This window comes from Agelaius phoeniceus, chromosome 6, assembly GCF_051311805.1.
Source record: "Agelaius phoeniceus isolate bAgePho1 chromosome 6, bAgePho1.hap1, whole genome shotgun sequence".
Taxonomy (NCBI): domain Eukaryota; kingdom Metazoa; phylum Chordata; class Aves; order Passeriformes; family Icteridae; genus Agelaius; species Agelaius phoeniceus.
The window spans coordinates 58208481-58235522 of NC_135270.1; the positions used below are offsets into that span (position 1 = coordinate 58208481).

The window sequence follows — 27042 nt, forward strand, 5'->3', positions numbered from 1 at the left end:
TGAAAGCAGACACTGGCCAGCACAAATACCAGAGCATTTGGATGCTTGCACATCTAGAAAAACCTTCAGAATCACTTCCACACATATCAGCAGCAAATTTGGTTTACTGGAACTTTTCATTTTGAAATAAATTGCTATTTTGATGCTTCTTTAAAAGAGAGATTTCAGCAGGCATAGGATTTTAAGTCTCACTGAGTATTTATAAATCACATAGTGGGGATAGGATTTAACAAATCCTCACTTTTTAGACATTTTTGTCTTTTTGCTTCAAGGTAGACCAGCTACTTACAGACCAGCTTAGGCAAACATGAGAATTTAACAAAATAATAAAGATACACTTCAACAGTTTTAATCCTGCAACTAAGAGAAATTAGGAATCAGATTTACTCTTCCCACTCAAGCACTGCCTGCTTTTAAGGCAAGTGGGATTTCTTTAGTCTCTAGAGGGCAGTGCTAACCAGGGAAGTGCTTCTATTTTGCCCCATTCTAGATGTGGAAAGTGACCAAATAAGTACCTTTTGTGTGTACCATCAGCCCTAGAAAGGTTGTTACTGCAGAGGTCAGAAATTACCATGTATCAACCTCTTCCTGCATCTAACTGCAACAACTAACTAGAAATTCACTTTTGTTATAAAATAAACGGGTAGTAACAAGTGACACCAAATTAAAAACAAACAAAAAAAATTAAACAAACCAAACCCAAACAAAAAAAACTTGAGCTATTTCCTTCATTTGCATTTATCAAATTTATCAAGCTAAGTTCCCAGAAGATAGGAAAATCAGTCTGATGTGTCTGACTACACCCCTGATTTGCACCAGAACACAGAATCTCATTTTTCAACAGCAGATGTATTACATTAAAAGTACAGCTGAACATCTGGGGTTTTTTTGACAGAAGAAAGCAGACACTGATCCCCTGAGGAAGGGAGAGGAGAGGAAGCAGTAGCAATAAAATACATCTGACAAGTATTACACACATACTCTTTTCAGTCACCAGAATGCCCCATCTTTGACAAACCTAAAATTCTGCTTTTTCAGTGTCTGGAAGAATCCTCTCATTTCAATTTAAATCACTGCCAGTATAGTAAAGACCAGTTTGAAGAGGGAGTTAACTGAAGGCAAAGGATTTATCCATAGAATCACAGAATGGCTTGGGTTGGAAAGCACCTTCAAGACCATCCTGTTCCAAACCCCTGCCATGGGCAGGGACAGCTTTCACTAGAGCAGGCTGCTCAGAGCTCCATCCAGCCTGGCCTGCAACACCTTCAGGGATGGGGTAGCCACAGCTCCTCATCAAGAATTTCTTCCTATTATCTAATCTAAACATGCCCTCTGTCAGTTTAAAACCATGGTCCTGTTACTGTCTGCCTGTATAAAAAGTCCTTTTCCTTTCTGTTATTCCAAAGTGATAAACCTGCATCCTCCTTAGATCTAAAAATCTGGCTTTTGAGTCATCCTGATCAGCTAGGAAAAGGCCAAACATGCCATCAATTATTGCATTGTCAAGATAAATCAAATTACTGAGAAGACAAACATTAGCCAAACATGTACCAGCCCTGCAAATCTTTCAAATGAATGATTTTTTACAGTATAAATCATATACATTACCTTTCATCACAGTAGGAAAATTTCATGTCAAGACTGTGACGACTGAGGAACGTTTTACTGTCCAGGGGGACCTCAATGTTTGATGGGTGAGGAATAGGTTCACAGATCAACACCAGGCAGGTCATGGGAGGCTTTTTGTAGCCACAGTGAGTCTGGTTCCCACACGTGTCGTACACACGGATGTGGCCAGTGCAGTGCAGCACCTGCAGGGGAGGTGGGGTTTAGAAAGAGAAGATTTGGTCTGTCAGAAAACACAATCCTATTTCCATCAGCACACCCAGAGCCAAGTCCTTCCCCACCCCACCCCTCAGGGATGGCTGGAGGAGAGCAGTGGCCTCCTCCTCCTCACCCCACACATGCTGGGATGGGTTCACAGCCCAACTCCTTCCTCAGCAACAGCAGCCATTGCTGCATTTCTGTCAACTCTTCTCTCTAGTCACTCTAATGACACCTCTGATGAGCAGCTGCCTCAGCAAAAGGCATCCACAATTTAAATCTGAAAGTTATGGTAATAGTAGGAACCCCCATTTCAGATATTCTGCAGAGCTGATGACAGAGATCAAGTACATTCTTCAACAGACAGGAATGTTTGCATTTTGTGGGGCTTTCTTTTAACCATTCTGAAGTAGAAATAGTTCACAGAAACCAGCAAAGAAGTTGTTTGATCCAGAATAATCAAATTCAAATCATAAAAGAGAACTGTGAGCCATAATCCACTGGATACAGTAAAAGGTTACTTTGTCCAGAGGAGAAAATGCATTCACTGCAGAAAGTTATCAGGCTGGCCTCTTTTTGTTCCAACTGTTACAAAAGGGAGAGCCAGCAGCTTCAAAAGAATGGCATTGAAGTCCTTCAGAGAGACCTCAACTACCACATTTTCAGTGACAAATCAAAAGAAATCAGGGATCAGCATAAGTGATGTCAAGTACTTTTTTCCCAGAGAAGGCTTTATACAATCATATTTGGTAATTATAATTGTTTGTAAGTAAATGACCTCTAATTTAAAATGGAAAATTCATTAAAAGAGTTTTGAAAAACTAATTTTAAAGCATTGTTTCAGTTACCTCTGTGATGTAGTCAGCATTAAAATTCAGCATAATGCAGCAGAATTAATTAATTATAAAGGACTTAGTGAAATTCAAGCTTGTTACATGAAGCAAAAATGTTGAAATACAGTGTTATGACATCTGAAGAGGAAGCTGCCAAACTATGCAAATATTTCTTTGCATTAGTTACCTTCCATGTAGCAGACTTTATATTCACTGTTCTTCCCCTGCTAGTCAGTGTACACTTCATTCTGAGAAAAAAGCTGCGCTCCGTGTTCTGCTCTTTGCCCTTTTTCACAGGACCTAGCAGAAGCAAAAGCAAACCAATTTTTCAAACACTTGGATCATCTTCCAAAGGCATTAAAAAACCTCCACAAACACCTTATAGAACTCTAAGACTAAGGGAAGACTCAAAAAATAAACTAAGAAGATTCATACACCTAATAGCACTTCTAATAATGGTATTTTTCAGAGCAAGTTTTACTATCAAGTAGATTAAAAAAACCTGAAGTTTCATAGAGTTTTAGAATGATTTGTGTTGGAAGTGACTTTAAAGAGACCATCTCATTCCAACCCTCCTGCCATGGCCAGGGACACCTTCCACTATCCCAGGTTGCTGCAAGCCCCATCCAGTCTGGCCTGGAACACTGCCAGGGATGGGGCACCCACAGCTCCTCTGGGCACCCTGTGCCAGGGCCTGAGCACCCTCAGTGGGAAGAATTCCTTCCCAAAAACCACCTAACCCTGCCCTCTGGCAGTGGGAAGCCATTCCCCCTGTCCTGTCACTCCAGGCCCTTATCCAAAGTCTCTCTCCAGTTCTCCTTTTAGCCCTTTTAGGTACAGAAAGGGACTTAAAGATCTCCACAGAGCCATTTCTTTTCCAGAGAGAACAAACCCAGCCCTCTCTCAGTCTGTCCTCACAGGAAAGGCTTTTGATGCAGCCCAGTTTCAATAATTTAAGATCAGGATTGTATTTGTAGCCAACTCCACACTCCCAGATTTCAGGAAAAAGGAGCAGGAAGAAAGAGAGACCAACTGGAAATTTAATATATTTTAAAATTGTGACAGAGGACAAGAAAAACATATGTAGAATAAGAAGCCTTGATGAGGTGGTTTCCACTGAAATGCATCAGTAATTCACTAAGAGGAGGTTCAAACCAAGCACCTTTTGGGCTCGTTGCTCTTCAGGACTGCAAGTTTTTCAATTCAAAACTAACAACTCAGCTGTTTATATGCATCCAAGTATTTCCACGGTGATTTACACTCCTGGAGTAAACAGGGACCAAGTTTTTAAACACATTATTAACAGTCTTGGGAGGAAAAAAGTTGAGAAGCACTAATACAAATCAACATTGGCAGCACTTATTATTTCCTTGCTACCAGCAGGCTTTAAGTTAAGTTTCTGCCTGTACAGAGGAGAACCTTGCAGAGTCAATTACTAGTTATGCTCTTGTGGGCAAAGAAAATGTAACTGATGCTATCAGGAGAGCTGCAAGCAGCTCACAATGTGTGCAAGGAGGAAATGCAGCAGCCAGGAGAAGGAGCAGTGGAAGAGCCAGTTTGCTGAGGCTTGCTGAAGAGCAAGGATCAAACCATGGCAGAGGGGGAAGTTTAGAACACATGAGCTCACTTCTGATACAAGTTTATACAATAATTTGTTCTCATCCTCAACAGACAATAATAGCTATGAAATTCTTCATGGTGGCTTGCATTGCAGTTACTGGCTTGAAAAAATTAATTAGAAAAATGTTAAAGGCCCTATGCAAACTTGTTTATTGCTTCTAGCAGAGCCAAAGACTAAAGGGCTCAAGCATATTTTATGCTACTTTAAAACAATTTTTATAATGGAGGAAGTGGAGGAGAAACTAAAGCAGAATTCACAGAAGCAGCAAAAACTTATTTAATTCAGTAAGTTTTAAGAGTTAAACCAATCTAGAAATTGATAGCTGAAGATGACATAACATTAATGTTACCAAGTCCTGATGCATGAGGCTCTGCTTCTAGAAGCAGCTGTAAAAGATGGAGCAACTTTCAAGTCTGATTCAGCACCAGACATTATTTTTTAAAATGGCCAGCTTTGAAAGTTTAAAAAGCAGCTTCATAAAATGAGAATGCAGTTCTGTTTCTGCCAATTGCATTTATATTCACTTGCACTTGTACAGTCCCAAAGGGGAATATTTAATACTCAATTCAAAACCAAAATAATTCCACTGATGTAAGAGCTGCAGTAGAAGGCAACCTGGGAATACCAATAAATATAAAAATGTACTATTACTACTGTAATTTAGACTTCTGTCTGCCAACATCATTTGCAAAACAGCTTTTGTAATAATGGTTTCCAGACATCTGATTCCAGGCTGGCCAATTTAGACATGCTTGAGATGGTTTGCATGAAACTCAGTGCTAGGACATTTTTAAGAATAAGCTTTTGCAACAAAAGCAGGTTTTTTACACTGCTTTAGGGAAATTGTTCCCCCACCCCCAAGATGTATTACTGTATTCCAAAGGGGGAGGCAGGGGAGAAGTCTAATCTAGCCTTAGAAACATACTTCAATTCTAAGGGCAGACAAATTTACAAAATCCTTACAAAATCAAAGTCAGGCCCTTAATGCTATGGCATCTTATCAGGTCCTTTCCACTGAATTAAATAGGATGACAACATAAGACTTACACAAAATTTACAGTGCCACAAGAAAGCAGAGGTCAGGTTTATTAATTTATCACTATCTGAATTCAGAGTCCATATAAACCTCATTTGATGAAAGAGAAAGTAGAGGTCAGATTTTAGGCTTCTAACTACTGAGTAAAGCAGATTTGTTTGGAGACATGCAGGCTGCCAAGTCTTTATAGCCTTTATCAAATCTTTAGAAGACATAAAAGCTGTAATTCATGGGCAATTGTTAAATTTCAAAGCACACAGCACATGTAAACACGGTGTTCTGCTCCCTCAGATGGAGAAAAGAAGAGCCAGAAATCTGTGAAAAGATACCAATTTCATGCACCAATTAAAAGGTGCAGAGAAGCATCAACCCCAAAGCCCTTTTTTGGGCTGTTCAAGTATTCCCAGATCAGCATTTAAATACAGTATTTTTTTTTTGTCTTGGGTCACAGATTGCTGGAAGAAAGCATTTGTTCTCAGCTGTCCTGTAAAGACAAGGCCAGACCAAGACAAATGCACCGAGTTTCTCCATGTCCCTCTACAGCAATAGCTTCAAATCCTTCTCATTCAATCTACCTCTAATTTTATTCCTGTAGGCACTTATTCTTTCAACCCTCAAAAACTCCATTTTAGTAATTAATTTTGTTAGATTAAAGAATCCCAATGAAATCTCATTTCTTCTATAATTAGGATATAGCCAAAACATTTTGGTGATTCCTGTTGTTAGTGTCTCTCAACAAGGTTTCATTTGAGATTTAAGAAATAAAAATATATTAGCTTTTGAACTCAACACCATTTTCTGGCAGATGTCCAACTGTATTAATGCCAACAGAAACTATCCATAAGTAAATTAAATTGATTTTTTTCTTTTTTCTCACCATTTCTGTGTGTAAGCATTTCTCTCAGCTCCTCGTGGTCACATGGATGAGTAAAATCAAATACACTGTGCCCCGTCAACTCAAACTGCAAAAATGAAGAGGTACATGGGTGTTTAACTTCACACACACAAAAATGGAACAGATTTTTGAAACAGTCTTAGGAAGTGTCAGTATTTCACCTGAGTGAGTCCCATACACTTGTTCACGTTTTCAGACATGTAAATCATGTCCCCATCTTCAGATAGAACCATGACAAAGCCATCAAGAGCTTTCAAGTAGAAACAGTTCAGTTCCTTCTCCATTTTGGCTTCTGTCTCCAGCTCACCTGCAAGCAGCCACACATTTTTGTTTAAGCAAACACCAGCCATTCTTCACTTACCAGCAGGAATGACTTCTGGCACCAGTCTGCAAGGAGTCAATCTTGCAGGACCATTCAAAGCCAGTATAATTCATTTAGAGAAATGATCAGTTCAATTCTTCAAGCTCTAGTAAAGGTATCAGAAATCACAGAAAATCAGAGTGAGTTAACCCTCTGTGCTGTTATGTATTAACCAATAAACCTTCCACCTTAAGGAAAAGGTCTATGTGGCTAAAAATGTATTACTCATCTAAAAAAGGCATTCTAACCTCTCAGGGGCTTTCTGGGAGAGCTTTCCAAGTCTGGCTACAAAGTTACTCCTCCACACAGTAGAGGCAGACATCATGAGCACAAATAACCAGTATACTGCCCATGGCAGGCTATCAGCTACAGGCTACAACCTGACTCAGATATTCCTGCAGTTAGAGCTGCAGACACAACACAGCCTCAGCTGACTTCACCTCCAGAGGAGCACATCACACAAACACAATTTATAAAACTATTCCTTGCAGTTTATTTTAAGGGGACACAACTATAGTTAGCTCAGTCAACCTCGAACCAAGTACCTACAGTCAAGAAAGCACAGCTGGAACAAACAAGTTTAGAGGTAAAAGAGGTTTAAATAAAGGAATATAACTTTGGGAGAAGGGTCAGATAAGACTGAAAAGGGCACAATAGCTGTGACAAGACAGCCAGGATTCACCAGAATAGAAAGGGAAAAAATGAAATCCATTGAAGAGTGGATTTTATTTGTGTCATTGCTAACAGCTGATTTCTCCTGTAAGGCCTCCCACCTTCCCAGAACAAGAACACATCTACTAACACATTCATTTATTTACTGCTGACAGGCCTTACAAACACATTCCTCCTCAATTTCCCTCCCAGAGGGTGCCATGCTGTCCCTTACCAGCATCCAGCAGCTTCCTCATGCGCAGGTAGCTGATGGTGAGCCTCATGATGGAGGCCTTGTCCAGGTGTGCACTGACAGTGTGGGGCAGGGGCAGCTGGTGGGCCAGCTCATAGAACACCTCCGACTCCTTGCTCCTCCTGCACCGCGCCGCATCCCGCGACTTCTCTTTCCTGCGTTCTGAGCTAATCCTAGAGAAACAAAGTTTAGAGTTAATACAGGGAACCGAGCTCTCCAGGATGTGTGTCTTTGAAACTAAGTTGCCCAGCAGCCAACTGGAAGTTGAACAATGTTAAGATTCAGTTTAAAAGTGCAAGTGTAATTCTTTGTATCAACTTCTGCCCCGGTTGGGCTCCGCCACATGTAAATTCAAACCCACAGCCTTCAACGAGATCAGTTCTTCAAAGAGACACTTCCATACCCAGAACTTGTGGATCTGTGCAAAAGTCCTTTTCAGTTAGCACATATCTTGTGAGAGGCACCACAAATTACAGAGCAAAACAATTCACGAGCTAATGATCCCTGGGACATAATGAACCAGATTCAAAAAACCAGAGAATGGTTTGGGTTGCAAGTGACCTTCAAGATCAACCAGTTTCAGCCCTCCTGCCATGAGCAGGGACAGCTTCCACCATCCCAGGTTGCTCAGAGCCCCATCCAACCTGCCTGGAACACTGGAATGGGGCAGCCACAGCTGTACCAGGGCCTCACCACCCTCAGAGTAAAGAGCTCCTTCCCTATATCTGACCTGTATCTCACCTCTTCAGTGTTACCAAATACATACCCAAAAAACACATTTTCAGTCCTTTACCTGCTGTGCTACTACCCACAGTGGCCAAAACCTTGCTTAGTTTGTGCAGAAACACAGGTGTGACAATACCTTGTGTTGGATGTGTTAGAGAATCTCTTCTCCCAGCCCAGCAACCAAAGGAGTCAGGATTCTCCTGTTCTGGTTTTCAAGGCTGTTTGTTTTCTGTTATCTATCACATTCTTTCCCTGACCTGCTGAGGTCTGTTCAGCAGGCCAGTCAAGAGGCACACCGCCCACTTTCAGGGCAGTGTTGTCTTTTTGTACTAAAAACTACGTGTACTTTATTTACAATTATTTTCCAATACCTATGTTAGTTAGTATGTCTCTACCTTAAACCAACCCAAAAGTGCCACCATCACCCAGAAGATGGAGGCTAGGAAGGAGGAGAAAGAAGGACAAAGCATGGCCAGATTCCTCCATCTTGGGACCCTGAGCGCTCATTCCAAAAACCCCAAAATTCTACTTTTCACCCTGTGACAAACTAACTATCATTCTACTTAAACTTTCATGGCTTGTAAATCCTCATATAAAGTTGGCAATTTTTTCCATGGGTCAAAATCAAAGGCACGGGGGTCCTGGGCTCTGTGCCAAGGTCTCTGAGCCCCCTGGCAGGGGCTTGAGCCATCCAGGACAGCCAGAGGGATGTCCTGGGTTCTGACAAGAACCCTTCCTGCTTATCTCATACCTTGAGTGCTGCCTCTTCAGCCTCCAAATCCTGACCCTTCAAGCCCATTCAACAAATTACACAGTAGGTAATTTCCAGCTCCATGCTCCAGCATGATGGATCATGTACATTCTCCAAGTTCTTTCTTTTTTACCATCCTTACAAAGCCCACCTAACAGGTCAGACAAGCAAGGATACTCATTTTACATGAGATACGTTGCTTTTCAAGCAATCCAAAAAGTCCCTTCCCCAAAACTATTCCATGATGATTCCATGATTCACTCTTTCTCCAGAAAAGCCCCTTCCAGAGTCTCCCCTGCATTGGAAAACAATACCTCATTCTCCTTCCAAGCCTCTGTAGACCTGCCTCATCCAGAACATGAGGTAAAGAGCAGCTCACTGAGGGAAAGCACTGAAACAGTTAAGACTGTGAGTAACAAGGAGAATTCCCCCTTTTCCCAACACCCACACCAGGTCACTTCTGCCTCATGCATTTCGTCAGATGAGTTTTGAACTAAACATTTTCACATAGGAGCTCCAAATTTTTCACACATGCAAAGAACTCAGCAGTGCTGTGATCCCTGAGGAAATAAATGCGCTTTTATTTTTAAATTAACAATACAAAACCACACACTATTATTGTATTAAAGTTTTTATGCATTTAAATCTTCTGAAGGCACCCTGTCTTCATTTTGTATTCACCTGAGATGTAAAAGGCAGTTGCAGTTTGGGAATTACCTTTTTTAAGATTTCACAAGACTTAAAAGCCATCTACTACCACTGCCAAATTCACATTGCTAAGTCTGTGGATCTGTGCAAAAGTCCTTTTCAGTTAGCACACATCTTGTGAGAGGCACCACAAATTACAGAGCAAAACAATTCACAAGCTAATGATCCCTGGACATAATGAACCAGATTCAAAGAACCAGAGAATGGTTTGGGTTGCAAGTGACCTTTAAGATGAACCAGTTTCAGCCCTCCTGCCATGAGCAGGGACAGCTTCCACCATCCCAGGTTGCTCAGAGCCCCATCCAACCTGCCTGGAACACTGGAATGGGGCAGCCACAGCTGTACCAGGGCCTCACCACCCTCAGAGTAAAGAGCTCCTTCCCTATATCTGACCTGTATCTCACCTCTTCAGTGTTACCAAATACATACCCAAAAAACACATTTTCAGTCCTTTACCTGCTGTGCTACTACCCACAGTGGCCAAAACCTTGCTTAGTTTGTGCAGAAACACAGGTGTGACAATACTGTGTTGGCTGTTGGAAGCACAAATGCCTTGACACATGGAAGAAATTTCATAATCCATGAAAAAGACAGAATAAGCTATCAGAATCTCTTTTACAATTATCTTCCTTTCTATCAACTTGATAAAACTGTATGCCATGCCCACCATCCTCTCCTCCTCCTCCTGCCACTGCCAGCAGAGAAAAACTATTTCTGTGGAATGAGAAACATTAATGGATTGACATAACAGTAATAAAGACCTCTGGAAAACAAACTTGTGGGATTTATAGTGGTAAAAAACTGTGGACATACAATAGTCCCATTGATTCCTATGAATATAACCCATGTCCCTCAGAATGGCAGCCTAAAATATCTGGTAATATTTCCCTATATTGCAGCATTGAATTTCCCTGTGACAACAAATGTTCCTGTTGTAGTGATGGATATCATGGTCTGAGAAGCTTGATGCTCCTGACATACAGGTATATCTGGAAACAGCCATTACGAAAAGTCTGACCTTTAACAATACTGCAAAAATATTTTAGCTATGTAACCTGACTGATTAAATATTTATTACTGAAGACAGGCCTCAAGTACCTTTTCTCTTGGTGGAAAACCAAGGGTGGAGGGGAAAAAAGCATCAGGATTCTCTTTGTCCTCTTCCTTGGACCACAGATTTCACTGGAACTCTATTTTGCCAAAGGTATTTCAAGGTAACTGTCGTGGTTTAACCCCAGTCCACAACTAAGCACCACAAAGCTGTTTGCTCACTGCCTGTCCCACCCTCATGGGTTGGGGAGGAAAACTGCAATGAAGGTAAAACCCATGGGTCAACTTAAAAACCGTTTAAAAATTGAAACAAAATAATAATTGCAACGACAAGGGAGACAATAAAGACTCAAGGCAGACAAGTGATGCTCGATGCAATTGCTTACCCACCCTCTGACTGATGTCCAGCCTGTCCCAGAACAGGGACCAGCACCTCCCAGCCAGCTCCCCCAGTTTACCCTGTGCTTTGGAATGTCTCTGTGGTCAGTCCAGGTCAGCTGTCCTGGCTGTGTCCCCTCCTGCCTTCCTGTGCACCTCCTCACTGGCACAGCAAGGGGAATGAGGAGTCCTTAACTCAGGGGAAGCACTGTGCAACTACAACTAAAACCTCAGCGTGCTGTCAGCATTATTCTCCAAAACACAGCTCTGCACCAACTACTAGGAAGAAAATTAACTCTATCCCAGCTGAAACTGTAACAGCAGCACAAGAAATTCTGTTGCCTTAGACAGATTCACCTTTATAATTTTGATTTTTGTTAGCCACTCATTCAAGATCCCTTCACAGGCAAAATGTTCATCCTACAATATAAACTGAAGAGAGAATTACTGGAAGTAAATGGCTGCTACCCACCCAGATTGCTGCAGTTTTGTCACTGCTTCCTTTTCAACTGCAGACACTTTTAAGTTAAAACTCCCCTGCTTTGGCAATCAAGCTGAGCACTTCAAGTCCACAGGTTTGTCAGGCTTGTGTGAATCACACAGGGCACTCAAGAGATGAAAATAGACAATAACCTCACAAGCTGGGATTTCAGCCCTTGTATTTTCTTTCTGACAGCCTAATGTTCTTGAAAATATTTTGGGTAGTTTCCAGATTTTTGCCAGGTTTTAGCACCCTTGGCAGCAGCCTTCAGCAGGAACAGTCAAAACTTCTCCCAGCCATTGAATTATTAATTACCAATTGAAATGCTGCTCAAACCCAGCCCATAGTGCTTTCTGTTAAAAATTAATCCCAGAGTAAGATCATCAAGTGCTGCCAGCTGGAGCTGATGGGCAAAACCCAAGGAAAAGGGGATGTTGGAACCAACCAGTGCCGCCTGAGTGGCAGCATCTCCTCTCCCTTTTACTACATGTTTCCTTTCTAGAAAGGCTGCTACTATAGATAAATGTTTAAACTGTACAGCACAACAGTTGGCTATTTTTAGCTGCTATTTAAACCTAAGCTGTAACCAATCTGAGTAAAACCCAGCCATTTAAATAGGAAGATTAACTACCAGCTTCAAAGAGCGTTTCTTTAATGGATCAAATTAATAGGGAAAAGGTCTTTCACAAATGAGGTTTAATTACCAAGTGAAGTCATTGTTGCCTCAACATTGAAATGCCACCAAACTAAAAAAAAAAAATTCTTTGCTATTGCAACTACTCTAAGCTTTGTTACAATTGCATAAAGTAAATTAAAAACCACACATCAGCATGTATAGCTGCTCACAATTTTCTGTGTAGTCAATTAAACGAGACTGAATTCCTGTAAAGAAAACCTATTTCCAAAGTGAGCATTCTCCTCACCAGAGGGAAAGGGAAGGGGGTTTTAAACAGTGAGATGTGAAGTGGCACAAAACCAGTTTAAACAAATCATATCACTTCTCTTATCTGTTCTATTGGAGCTGCCCCTGTGTAAAGCTCATGATCTTCTCAACAGAAAGAGCATTCTGCAGAACAGGAGACAGAAAAAGCTCCATTTAAAACAAACACCAAACTTCAGAGCTGTATTGCAGCCTTCTGCTCTCAGTCTGGCAGGAAACAAAAACACCTCAAGAGCCTGAAGAAAACCTCAGCTGCTGAGGGGATTAAACATGCAATGAAAATATCAGAAATGCCGGTGCTGGACAGGAAATTGCATGCATTCGCAGGTCTGATTTTTCCTGCACAATTTCAGTGCCAGACATTCATTTCCATTTTGTATTTCTACCAGAGAATACAGAAGCAGAGAATCATAAGCACGTTATCCATGAGAGCTCACTGAAAGCAGTTTCACTGACCCCTTTAAGCCCAATAGCACTTATATATAAGAGATGTTTACATGCAATAGCTGAATAAAATCTGAGCTCCAGAAGATATCTGAGTTACAGACCCAGAGCAAAAGGGTATTTCACAACCAGGACTTGCTGCAGCTGAAGCAAGAGCTCAGCTGAAGGATATAACCCAGACTCCCACTCCCTGCCTCAAATCATGGTGAACAGAAACAAAGTTGTACAGCAACAATTTGCCCAAGAGCCTTGAGAGCAAAGCACCCCAGCAGCAACCCCGTGCCACCAGTTACAGATGTTAATATTGGCCTCTCTACTTGGAGTGTGCAGCTCCTGTCCTCATGGTCATACAAACCACAGCCTCTCCCAAGTAACACATCATTCATTCCCCATCCCATCCCAAAGACCCCTCCACAGCAGATTCCTACAAGTGAGCCCCCAATTCTCTAAATGCAGCCCCAATTTTTCATCTCCTTGAGTGAAAAACTAATCAATCTCCACATATAATTTGGCTTGTTCCTCCTTATTTACCAATGGCAAATAGACCAAAAAAAAAAAGCCATGGAAAATACCACCAGTAACTGGTAAATTTTGGTTTAAAATAATTAGATAAAAAATGGTCAGTGATAGAACTTAAAATGTGTAGCAGTCAACTTTGTCTCCTTCTAGTTTTTAAAATCACCACCCAGCATTAAGAAAATTTTTATACTGTGTACATATCATTTGATTAAAAAAAAAAAATCAAGGTTTCCTTTATGTCACTTTGCTATGGTTACAGATTTTCTCCCATTCAAACTTACTATTTCTCTAATCAGATACATTTCACTCTAGGGGTGTTTTCAGTTCCCATGTAAAATAACTTGTGCATGATTAATTAACTCAGGCTCATCTTTCTTGATACAGGTTGTGAGACATTCCAAAATATAAACATTTTCCAATAGCAATTCACATTTTTCTCTTTAGATTTGCTTTCTTCAAGTGGCTTTGTATTTATCACATTATTTGTTCCTAAAGTTTCATAGAAATATCCATCGTAGGAAACAAGAAATCCTAATTTGTAATGTGCCTCAAATCTGGTAACATCATGAGCTTTAACTAGTTTTCAGTTCTGCCATTAATTGCCATCATTTGCCAGTAAAAGATTAAGATAATATTGCCATGTTAGTAACAATCGCTCAGCTGGAAAATTACTCTAGGAAACACCTGGCTTAGAAATGGAATCACAAAAACTATATCCACTATAACATAGCTGCATTTTTTTCTTCATTACACCAAAAAAAGATGTAAATATTACAATATAGCAATATACTAAAAGTATATGGCATCAGGATGGTGCTGGAACTTTAGAAAGTAGACCTGCAAAGTGGTCTCACATTGAACTTTTAAGGCTGAATGCATTCCTGAGGTTGGTATAAAACTTGGTCACCTTTCCAGGCCCAGCCTAAGCAAGGTATCTCTGGCAGCACAGCTGAACAGGACAGAGGGGCAGCTCCTGGCTTGCAGCCATAGCCTGCAGAGCACCCAGAATAACCAGTTGTGTCTATGTGGAGAGCACATGGCTTGGCCACCAACCACTCTCACCTACAGCCAAAGAGTGTTAGGACAAAGTTTACTCTCCTGACTGTGCTGAATACACAATCACTTGGGTTTTTTCACTGGTTGCAAGATCTGTGTTTTGTCCAGAGCTGCTAGCCAGGATACCTGCTAAATTATTCCTCCATGAAAAGGAGACACTAAAACAGTGGAACTGCTCTATCGACGACTTCATATAAAAAACTGGTTTATAGTTTTTACCACTCAAATCCAGTTATTTAGGTATAGGGGAGTTAAGGAGCTGATCAACTTCAACAAGGAGGGACAGAGCTGCAGTGTTAGCACCACCAATCAAGACTTGAGACAGACCCACACCAACATGGCCCCGAGAGCCCCATTCCCTCTCCCTCCCAGCCCTGCATGACACACTTGTCTGTCCTGACCAGCAGCCCAGGCTGTTCATCCCTCAGCAGCCAAACTTTTTCCAAATTGCTTGGGAGGGGTGCTCCTTCCTCCCATTGCAGCCCTACAGAATTACTGCAGTCTCTCAGCTGCCAGTTCTCTATGGGTTGGAGTTATTGCTTTGACCCACCTTGCTTTGACGTGATTTCCTGTTAAAGTATTATTGCTTTATGGCCAATTTCATTTACTAGTTCTTCTTATGATCTAGTCTGTGTAGAGAGGTCTTGTGAGGAAAAAAAAAACCCCACACCCAAACCTCGTGTGCAATCAGAAGCATGTGATTATACAGAAGAAAGTCTTGCCTTCATGAATTAATGAACATCACAGCCCACTAATCCAGCTCAGGAAAAGAACTCAGAAAAGAACTCAGAAATTCCTTACATACAGCATGAATGATTCAAAAGAGATTTAACTGCAGAAATTATTGTAATATCCAAGCAGGAACAACACCACTGTACGTAAACTATTAAAAGTCATTCCTTTGTATATTTCTTTCTAACACAGCAATTCAAACCATTTTCTTTACACGAGGATAGTTACAGGCATTTCCCATAGCCTGACTACCACCAAAACAAACCCCCAACTGATAAAACTCTAACAAATCAGGAGAGCAAGCAGGCAGGTCAGCCTGGATTAGCTACAGCAGCACAAATGCTCTGAAAGCCACCAGGGTTTGCAAAATGAGAGTGGGGAGAGGCAGTGAGAGGAGACTCACTCAGCTCACCTAGAGAAGCCTTACCCCACAAAGTCCAGATAAACACCCATCCCACAGACAAATCCCAGCACACAGGAGCCAGCAGCAGAGCCTTAATGGCCTGAACCCACCCTAGCACCACACTGACAAGGTTATCCATCATCTGGATTTGGCCTTGAATTGACCTGAAACCCCAACTGCCTCCCCACATAGAAATGTGAGGAAGAAGGGAAAAGCTTAAATATTGTCATTTCTAATTTAGATCATGGTGAAGTAATTCCATCATGTCTTACTATACAAAGTAACCCACCCACAGTTTACCTTTGCATTGTAATATACTCTTTTAAAATAACCACATGGGATACCATGGTGGCAGGCAAGAAAAAAAATTTTTTTCAGCTACATTATTTGGCTTTTTCTTGAATTTTTTTTTCCTTAATTAGTTGTGCTTTACCCTTCAGGATTAAAGGTACATTGTAGTAAAATTGTGTTTATTATTACAGAAAAATCAGAGCTATTCAAAAGAGGTATCTGAACACGGGCTTGACAGAACTAGACACTAAGTGCTCTCCTCCCTTCAGCCCTTCTGCTTTTGCTTCTACCAAGCTCACAAAAAATAATGCAAAACATATCCCCAAGATATCTGTCAGGCTCTCAGTTAACAATGTTTTAGCTATGAGCTGGTCTACCTTCAGACAGATGCAGACTCTTGATAAAGTAACTAATTTTAGTCTAAATCATGGCAATAAAATGTATCTTCTGTTTTGTTCACTGTATTTTGTTTTCAAGACATTTTCCCTCATTGCTTCCATCATAGTTTCTTCCCTTCACCTCAAGTTCCTCAACTGCTTTCAGTTAACAGGGTATTTTGTAATCAAAGGGTTTTAAGAACAGGGTAAAAAAAAAGAACATAAGTAAGAGATATCAAGTTTTATTTTTCTGTATGAATAAAGAACAGACCCACAAAGCAGTCAAGAGAAACATTTACAACAATAGCTAGGACAAAAAGCCTGCAGCAATGTCAGCTCAGCATCCAACAGACTCAATAGGGTGCAAGGAAAAAGTCCTTTCTGAAGGACTGAGCACCAAAATTCCCATCCCCAGCTAAACCATTCCTTTCTTTAGTGTAGCTAGTGGAGGCTGCAGCCTTTATATTTGATGTGGATTACTTTATGTCTTCCAAAGGAGGTGACAAGAAGCAAACATGAGGAGGTAAGCCTTTAGTAACTCCCATTCTATCATAACAGTCCATTTACTATTCTCATTTGTGAGCAAAAACACGAGGCTTGGCCTCAAATCCTTTTGCTTCTTGAAATGCACAAATTTTCATAAAGTGACATCAGTCTAGTTTTGGTTCAGGATTGACCATGAAAGAACTCATTCTGGTAAACAAAGCAGATCATCTTTTCCAGGTAACATTTCCAGGATTACTGCAAATCGAGTCAAAATGTTTATTAAATAAGTTGCTTGGTAAAACCTTCCACTGTTGTAATTATGATCAGCGCCGCTGATTCAGTATCCTCAATTCTTCACTTGAAGTTCAGGCTCTATTTTAATGCAGTGAGTTAAAAGATTTGTTGTAACATTTCTCAAAATGCTTAAGGAGCATTCATTCACACCAAATTAACCAGAAGCTGCACAGTATCTCTGCTAACACACACAGTTATGCTTTGGTGTCTTTAAGGAACAACTAGTGGACCATCTTGAAGCACCAGTTCTTCTTCAGTGCCAGCAAAGCCATTTTGAATTTCTTGGTACTAAAACATCTCAAGCTTTTAAAGGGCTACATTTCTCTCCAAGTCCCAGTGTTATCAGACTTCAACAGGAAGAAAGGACAGATTATGCACTTGATGAAACTGCTCTTTATCAATGCACTTTCTCTGAGTTCTCAAACCCAACCCCCAGGCTGGTATGAACAGGCGTAGCTTCAACCCAGGCTGTGGCTCCACATCAAAGAGCCCTGAAGTGTTCATCACCTACATAAACTGCATTCAAAAATACATATGCTGGCATGCATTCACTTGATTCCATGCTCCTAATGATTTCAGAATGTAATTCTGTAGAGATTTTTATTCCAAGCTAAATAGCAGAGATCTCAGTAGAGAAAAATCTCAACAGGCTTCATATCCAATGGTAATTTGGAAACCTGTATCTTCCTTGAATTTTCAGTCACTAAAGTGTAAAGGCTCATCTCTCCTGTAGTCCCCAGCATCACAAAACCTCCCTGTGTCTCCCATTTCAGAGCAGCCCTCAGTGGAAAACTCAGATTCTCTTGCATTCTCTTCCATCCCCTCTAATACAAAGGAAATTTCTCAGGAGAGGCTCAAAATGCTCAGATGCTCTTGAATTCAAAAGGGAAAGGGCTGTTATAACATGAAAAGATGATCAAGGTCCAAGTTTTTTCCATGCATTACCTAGGTGGTTTTTCTGAGGCATGTAAACACCTGCCCTTATAACTGTGTGTGTGAAGATGAAAGGTGCAGTAATCTGGAACATTCCTTCCTTTTGGACACCAGCTTGCTAGGAACAGGAATGGGTTACTGTGCCTTCTTGTAAAGCTCTTGCAAGATTTGTTTTTGTTTTGAATCTGCTTGTTTTTTAAAGAACACATCTTGTAATTGAATTGGTATTTGCATCTCCTTGGAAGTATCATCAGGAAAAGCTTGATGCTCTTGTACACCACCACTAAACCATGTGGGACTTCCCTCCTGGGTTGACTTAGCCATGCACACTCCACAAACAGGTAAAAATTATTTTGTTGGCATGTCCTAACACCAAAGCTCTTTAGGAATAAATTAATACTACCAAATTCTCTTTGGCAGTACAAAAAAAAAAAAAGTATTTTTAAAAATCAGCAGCTTCTGTCATTCAACATCCCCTTTAATATCAAAAATCTCATGCGAGCCTACTTGAAATCCAGCATATTACTACTGAGCAACATGAACACATCCAAGAATTCAATCCACTGTGTTACACAGGCTCAGCAAGAGTCCTCCAGGCTTCCAGGCTGGAAGCACACCAACAGGAACATGCACAATCTTAGGAGTTTTGGGTTTACACTGCAATGCCACTGACATTTGACAGTGTTATTAATATTTATTGACTAATTTTTAAATTCCACTTCACCATCAGCAATCAGTCTTGGAACCAGACACATAAACTCGAGGCATTATAGTTCAAGGACAGGGAGGAATAAAGTCTATGGCTGCTTGCACAAGGTGCAGGGGAGGAAGCAATCACCTGCAGGTGAATTCACGCATCGCGCACATGACAGCAGCGTGGTCTCCTCTGGTGGCAGCAGGAGGACAGCGTGGCACAGCTTCTCAGCTCCTCAAGGCTTACAAAGGGCATGCCACCTTAGCCTAGCCTAAGTAAACCCTTGATGGGCACTTCTGATAAGAGAGAAACCAACCAGCAGATGGGGATGGCAATTAAATGGGAGAATAAAATCGATTATCCACTTCACACCTCCACCTTTAAACCAACAGTTCACTTAAGTGCCACATTTAGGATGCTGATAAGAGTGTGCAGCTACCTTTGTTCTCCCCCACACCTTCCAAAAATGGTCCAGCAGGTACTTTAGGAAAGGAAAAGCATTTCAACAGAAGGCTGAATTGCTAGAAAAGCTTGAAAGGGCTTCAAAGGAAAACCTCTTACTATCACATCACCCTGTTACAGACCCCTGACAACCTGGACCATCTGATCACAGCTGCACCAGCCCTCCTAGCTAAGCACGGACTGGTTGTTGGTATTTCAGGCACCCCAACCAAGAGACCCACACTGCAGAGACTGTGTTTTAAAGGGGAAAGCAAACATGACTGTAAACAAAAACCAGAAAACCCTCCTGCTGCTTCCATCAGCTCACTGGCAAATTATCAGACGTTCACTGATAAATGGAACCAAAGCACCAGCAGAGCAAAATTATGGAAAATTTCTGCAGCAGGCAAATCCTCCACAGCTATTCTTCCCAGATTTTCAGTGCCTTGATGCTGATGAGGACGGGCAGTAGCACTATGCTGTCCCCTTCATCTTTAGTGGGCACTGGAAAACCATTTCTGGTCTTTTTTATTAAAGGAATTCACAAAACTTTTCATGTTTGAGGCAGTGCGAAGAGCAGACAACACAGGTAAGTTGTATGGCAAGGCAAACAATCCAGATAAATCCAGAGAGCAGAAAAACCACTGTTCTGTGAGCCAGAAACCACTCAGCCTTCCCCATACCTGTGGGGAGACTCTACAGGAGATTTACTGAAAGATTCCTCCTCTTCTTACAGCCCAGATTATACAAAAGGGTTTTGTATTCACTTTCAACTCCAGCAACGGTGGCTCAGTTCCCCCAGCGCTGAGAGAAATTAACAGACAAAAGCGATGGCACTTACAATCCTAAAGACCTCACACAAGTTTAAGAAAAAACAGGGGCAGCCACTGCCCCTCAGAGGCATCAGCACAGGGCACAGGCTTCTCAAACAGATTCTGGAGCTGGACTTGGGTGGCAAAAGTCCAGCAGAAAATCCCTGATCTTCCAAATCATCCCCTTTAGACACTAAAAAACAAGTTTCAAGGCCCAACTCTGAGAAATTGAAAAGCTGAAGTTCTTCTGTGAGGCACTCACGTCAGGATATTAAATTTCACTGGCTTATACCATCTTAAAACCCAGAATGAATACTCCAGAAATCACTTATTTTTATTTCGCACCTATGGCATTAAAAATATGCATTTTATGCTATAAAGACTTACAGCACACCCGAAAAATGAATCTGGGTTACCTGCCAGCTGCAAGCCACTACCAAAGTAACGACTAACCCATAACCCTAAATGGCTCATTGACTTAAAAAGGCACCAGAATTCCTCTGCTAACAGTGAAGTGTCACAGCACAGACCCGAGGAAAAGCTTTTCATTGCATCAGCCATCTGCACACTGGAGTTTGTTAAAAGAATATTGAGAAAAATCTCACACTTCTCACCAAAACCTTCAGTTTGGCTCAAATGAGAGACGATGAGCAAACAAAGCTCCCAACAACTCTTTCACCCTCTCCATGCACTGAAATGCACTGAAACGCTGTCCTTGCAGCACCTGGGGGAAAACCCAGGAGCACATCAAAGTGATACAACTACAGAAGAATGGCTAAAACCCAAATAATTCAGTATCTAATCATGGTGCTGATACTTGATTTCTTAGGGAATCTTGACCCCTCTGCATATATGAGAAGCTTGGAACCACATCAAAAAATGGACTCAACAGGCCAGTAGAAAAATCCACACCTCCAGATACTGCTATGACCAAATTTCACTTTAAAGACTAAGACATAAACTTGGGCAAATTCCATATTTTCTGAATCTCACAACATATAATTAAGTAAACAACAAGCTTTACATTAACTATCAAGAGATAAACACTATCCACATACAAGCAGAGGGAGAGGCAAGGAATAAAAGAATCTTAACCCATGCCAAAATTGAGGTGTACTGTATATACAATTAGCCAAAGTTTTATCATCAAAGATGATAAAGAACAGGACGTAAAGGACTTCTCCCTTCAAGGTATTCTGAATATGGACACTATCAAACCTAAACCCTTCAAAAACAACCCAGGATTTTGAGAAATGCTTGATATTTCCATGAAGTTCTCTGCTGAGCTCATATCCTTCCTTTTTTTGCTTAGCCATCTTCGCTCAAGTGTACATCCACAGCCCCCAGGATGAATGTACCACAGACACAGCTTTATGTTTTCCATTAAAACCTTACAACAGGAGTAAGGGGAATGTTCCTTTATAAGAAACATTCCCGACTTTGAACTTTGTCTGCAGGAAACAGAAAACAACAAATTCTCTTTCTTAAGCCCTGCCTTTAGGAAGGAAGGATAAGCTTTGCATACTCATTCTTGCATTCTGAAGAAAGCAGATTATATCCAGAATAAGGGAATTCCAAAAAAAAAAACAAGAAAAAAAAGTCCTCCAGTGGGGCAAAACGGTAAGTAAAAAATAACAAATACTCAAGGGCAAAAGAAAAATAAAAAAGGAAAAAAATAAAAACCAACAACAAGGAAACAACTAAACAACTCAAGTCTCAAAGCCCCTTCCTAGACCTACCACCTTCCTAGACCTGCCACTAAATTAGGGCATCAGAGCAAAGCGCAGATTAATCATTTTGGTTGCAACATTTTCTCACAGGCTTTCCAAGAGCCATCCGGCAGGAGTAGAGAAACTGGAGGCTGAGTGCCACCCCAGGGTGCCCCCCTGTCGGGATTTCACTGAACCCAGAGGCGCTGGGTTCTCCCCCATCCCAGCGCGGCAGCGGCTCCCAGGACGCTCCAAGGGAGCCGGTGCTGTCCGGGCTCTCCCGGTGCTCCCGGTGCTCCCCGCTCAGCACAAAGCTCACCATCCATTTTACAAGCCGGCCAGGGCTCCTTCCCGACACAACTTACACGCCGTAACACTTACAGCGCTTAACCTGCTCAGATGACCCTTGGATACAAGGGCAGGCAAAACCCATCTCGAAGAATTAAAAGCCGAGAAAAGGTATCGATAGCCATATAAACAAACCTTCTGCAGATGGCGAAGACGGCAATTAATCCCCCCACAAAGCCCCACCGCCGGGACTGGCTCACCCGAGCCCCCCGGCTCCTTAAACTTCACCGCCTAACAAAGGCTTTTAAGGCTTTTATTCCCCCCCTCTTTCCTCTAATTTGCGCTTACAATCCTCGGTGAATTATTCATACTCCTCAACTCACATTGTCCATCCGCCCCCCCTCCCTACCCCCCTTACACCTCCCCAACGCGACTTTTGGGGATTTTTTTTTTTTAAAGCTTAATATCTCCAGATAGCGAACCGGCCCTTTTCCGCACAAAGCCGGGGCACGGCGGGTTCGGAGCGCGCCGGGCACGGGGCACGATCAATGCCTGCCCGCTCATTTCCCGGAGCGGAGCAGCCCCGGGCTCGCTCCCCGGCACCGCGGCCGACACCGGGCGCTTCACCCCCGGCCCCGCCGCCAGCCCCGAGCCCCGGCCCGCTCCCCCCGCCGACAAAATGGCGACGTGGACGAGAAGGAGAAGGAGGAATGGAAGAGCGGAGCGCTCCGAGCGGGGAAGAGGCCGAGGAGGGGGCGGCGGTAACAAAGCAAGGGGGCGGCGGGGGCCGGCAGCGGCGAGCGGGGGGGAGGCGGGGGGCGGGCAGCGCGGCATCGGTACCTCTTCTTGTCGGTGACGCCGCCGGGGCTGTCCATGGCGGCGGGATGGCTTCTCCTCCCGCCGGCTCCCTGGATGCGAGGCGGCCGCGGCTCCGATGGCCGCCAAGGGGCGCGGGGAGATGGCGGCGCTGGCCGGGTCTGGGGCCGCGTGGGCTCAGAGCATCGGGGCACAGGCTGCGGGGAGGTGCGGGCGCGGCGGCGGCGGGCGCGGCGCGGGGCCCGCGCTGCGCCAGTGAGGAGCGGCGGCGCGGCCCGGCCCCTGCGCGCGGGGTCAGCTGAGCGCTCAGCTGGGCGGGGGCCGCCGCCTCACGTGCGGCGCTGCGTGCGGGGCGGGCCCGGGCTCGGCCGACCCCACAGCGCCCGCCCCACAGCGCCCGCCCCACAGCACCAGCCCCATAGCGCCGGCCCCACAGCGCCCGCCCCATAGCGCCCGCCGGCGGGGGCTCGTCCCGGCCCAATCCAGCCCTGTTCGACTCGGCCCAGCCCGGCCCGGCCGGCCCCACGCCGGCCCCACACCGGCCCCACAGCGCCCGCCCCACAGCGCCCGCCGGGGGAGCTCGTCCCGGCCCAGCCCAGCCCGGCTCGGCCGGCCCCACACCGGCCCCAAAGCGCCCGCCCCACAGCGCCCGCCGGGGGAGCTCGTCCCGGCCCAGCCCAGCCCGGTTCCGCTCGGCTCGGCTCGGCTCGGCTCGGCCCCGACCGGCCCTGCCCGCTCCGAGCGCAGCCCGCGCGGATCCTGCCACAGATCGCACCCCCGTGGGCACAGCGCGAGGAGTTAGTCCTTTCTTTATCTCCTTCTTTTTTCCTTTCTCACGTAACTTTGTTTAGTGCTTGACTCTGCGGCTTCTCCCAAAGATGTCGTAGCACAATAAAAACCCAGGATGTTTAGAGTCATGGAATCATCGAGGTTGGAAGAGACCTTTAAGATCATCCAGTCCAAGGATCCACCTGGCACTGCCCCTGTAGCCCCTAAACGCATCCCCCATGCCTCTTAAACACCTCCAGGGATGGTGATTCCACCACCAGCCTATTCCAATGCCTAAACCATCCTAAGAGAGGCATTTTTATTTTCTAATACCTAATCTGAATCTCCCGTGTCTTGCATTAAGAGCATATCCTCCTGTCCTCCCACTGCAGCCACGGCAGCAGAGACCTCCCTATGACCTCCTCTCAGTCAGTTTTGGACAGTGATGAAGCTCCCCCTGAGACTCCTCTTCTCCAGACGAAGCAAACCCGGCTCCCACAGCCACTCCTCAGAAGACATTTTCTAGTCCATTTCCAGTTAAAGGGTTCAGAACCTCACATTAATTAAAGGGAGCAGTCAGCTCCACAGCCAGGCAGCCCAGAAGGAGAACTGACAGGTAATTAAGCACATTTCGAGCAAGTTTTACAACTTCCCAAACCCGAACGAAACCCAACAGCAGAGCCAGGAGGCTGGACCAGGGCTATGCTGAGGCACTGTGACCCCTCTGCCTTCCTTCCCTGCTACCTACCCAGGCTGGCCCAGATCCAGTGCCATCATCCCAGTGTCTGTGTCCAGTTTTCCTCTCCCTGCTCCCCCCATGGCAATCCTTGCCTCAGGCACTGCTCACCTGAGAGCCCCAGGAGCTCCTGCTAACCACTGTCCAGGAGGGTCTGGACAGTGTTCACCTGGCACTGACATGGCCACACAGGCGACTGGCCTCCTGGATTAGGAGCCAGGATACAGCCATGAGAGAGCAAGGAGAGGAAACTGGGGGCAGAGCCCACACATTTAAAGTTAAAAGCCTTAGTTCTGTCAGGGTCATGTATGGGTGAGCACTCTGGGAAGACAGGAAAGGCACAGTTCCAGGTGGAGTGACCCCACAGAGCTCCGAGGTTCCTTTACATCTTGTGAGCTCCCACTAGCAAGGACTTCAAGTGACCATCTGGAACTGAACCTTACGAGACTACTCAGTTTGCAGCTTGGAAGTAATGATACCTTTAAAAAAAAGCAGCTTTGACAGGCATAAGTGACATTCTTTAGCTGCTGTGTGCACGTGTGGTGACATAAGAAACACCTGCAGGGCAAAGTAGATGATGCTTCAGTACTGCACCTTCCTAACACTTCTGCTGTGGATTCCCAGCTCCCAGGTAACAAGCAGTTGGTTTAGGCATACAGTCATGGATGTTCTGTGTTTGGGGGAGTTATTATTTTTTTTATTATTATTTAGAAGAAGAAAACGCAGTGACTGTGACATTTGTTACAATCACAAGGAGTTCCTGTATGAAAAGGATTGCTTCTGCCCACAGCAGTCAGATACATGGAAGAGGCACAGGTGCTTCTGACTACTTTTATTCCTTCAAGGTTTTTCTATCCAAACACAGACAAAGCCCAGCTCTGCTTTGCTTATGAGCTGTGACAACACAATAGCCCGTGGCAGTGTGGCTGTGAACTACTGATATTTCTGTTGTTCTGTGCTCACTGGAGCCTCAAGAAGAAAAACAATCTAAGCAAGACTCAACCTCAAGTGTCTTGCATAAGTACCAAGAAGCCCTCCCCAAGGGCTCACAGACAACTTTATCTTTCAAAATGAAGTTTAGGCAGCTCAAAGATTGGAAGAAATTCAGTTGTGCACTGCAGCTGAGCAGGGTTTTTTAGTCTGTTCACAGAGTCACCATAACAGCCCCTAGAGAATTTTCTGGTTAAATGGGAAGGAATCTCCTGGTGGATGCAGAAATGACAAGGCCAGCTCAGTGCCACCTTCCCCACCAGAGTCCCTGGAACGCATCTGGGGAGTTTTGGTAGTGAAGTGATGATAACAGAGGTACTTCCCATGCCTTAGAGGAGACTGGTGCAACTCAGAGCAGCCCTTGCAGCTTCTCTAATCTCTCAGACTGAGGTTGAAGTGGTTCCTGGTGAGCCTGGCACACTTGAAAGTGAAAGCCTCTTCTTTACTTTGACTGCAATCTCAGTGCCCTTCAAAGACCAAGAGGCACTTGATGCAGTCTGGACCAGGGGCTGCTGAGTTGTAACCTACAGAACCCACCTTACCCTACCCAATAAGGTTTTATTTCCACTCTTGTCACTCTTTGAATGACAATTTTAGTGCCTAAAAGCATGGATATCTTAGGATTCACTTGTGCACCTTCATTACTACTATCCAAATTCACATAATGTGCAATACATCAAAAGGGTTTCTCACTGAGTATTCTTAAATAAGGTTCTGCTCATTTTAAATCACTTAGACACAACAGCTTGAGATCTGATGGTGACCCCTGAATAAAAATCACTGGAGAAAAATCCCAGTCCACACTTTGCTAATGCTTCTCAAATGATTATTCAAAGATATCATAGTTCCCAGCATGGTCTGTCTGGGGAGCTGTGAGTAAGTGTTGTGGTCTCCTTACGAGACACATTTCTTTCATGCCAAACATGCTTACCCCGAGCTCACCGTAAAGAATAATGCTTCAAAACCCAGCTGTGTTTCAGAAGGGTGTTAGTGGAAACTTGTTCTGCAATTAAGCATTTCATACTGTAGCAGCTCTTGAGAGATGTTAAGCAAATGCTCTCCCTCACACACATCCTTCCCTTTATTAAACTTTTGCGTCACTCCTCTAACAGCCTGCATTTACACTTTCTTTCCCGCTTTCCCAGTGGCTGATAACAGAAACTTATTCCAGTACATGATGCCTTAGTCACTTTTCTTGACCTTTATTGCTGCTCTAAGTTCACACTCACGCTTACGTTAGAGAACTTCCTGAACACAATGGTGTTTGCATATGACTAATTAGGGCAAATGCACAAGCTGATGAGTCAGCAAACGGCTCGGGAGGACAGCGGCAGCGGCTCGGCTGCACAACGAGTCGGAGTGAAGATGTGAGAAGTGCTCCTGCCTCTGCTCTCGGATCTGTTTGCTGATGGAAACACATCTGTCACCGTGATGGGCTCTGTAGGCATTTACCAAACGCATCCCCATCAATAACGACTGGCAGAGCTTCTGATTTCGGTGGGAAGAAGTCAGGGATTTAATTAAGGCATTTTACCTCCCGAGAGCACTCACCGTTTCTGAGCAGGGACTCACCGGATGGGCAGGGGGTGTTAAAGAGAAGCCCCACGTATCTCTCTGGAGCTGGCAGCTCACATCACAGGGGATGTCACAAACAACCTGCCCTCAGCACTGCCTTTCCTGGGCTTTTGCTTCATTGCCCAGCCCCCTGTGATGCCTTGAGAGGCTACCTAGAACCTAGAGGCTAT

The 27042-nt window shown here is 43.8% G+C and overlaps 1 protein-coding gene and 1 long non-coding RNA gene across 3 annotated transcripts in view; one reads left to right on the forward strand and one right to left on the reverse strand.

Annotated features, from left to right (window-relative positions):
* HIF1A (hypoxia inducible factor 1 subunit alpha) overlaps nt 1-23121 on the reverse strand; it is a 35451-nt gene extending 12330 nt beyond the window's left edge. For both annotated transcript variants that reach the window (XR_013182906.1, XM_054634708.2), the window contains exons 1-6: nt 22828-23121; nt 7457-7647; nt 6371-6516; nt 6192-6276; nt 2845-2957; nt 1609-1811 (exon numbers count right to left, since the gene is read on the reverse strand). Coding sequence is in view for 1 of the 2 variants with exons in the window: in XM_054634708.2 (XP_054490683.2) it covers nt 1609-1811; nt 2845-2957; nt 6192-6276; nt 6371-6516; nt 7457-7647; nt 22828-22862 (773 nt within the window). In the remaining variant the exon portion in view is untranslated. The remainder of the gene's footprint in view (nt 1-1608; nt 1812-2844; nt 2958-6191; nt 6277-6370; nt 6517-7456; nt 7648-22827) is intronic.
* Nucleotides 1-27042, forward strand: part of LOC143694425 (uncharacterized) — a 63123-nt gene that overhangs the window by 14988 nt on the left and 21093 nt on the right. The gene's annotated exons all lie outside the window — the stretch shown is intronic.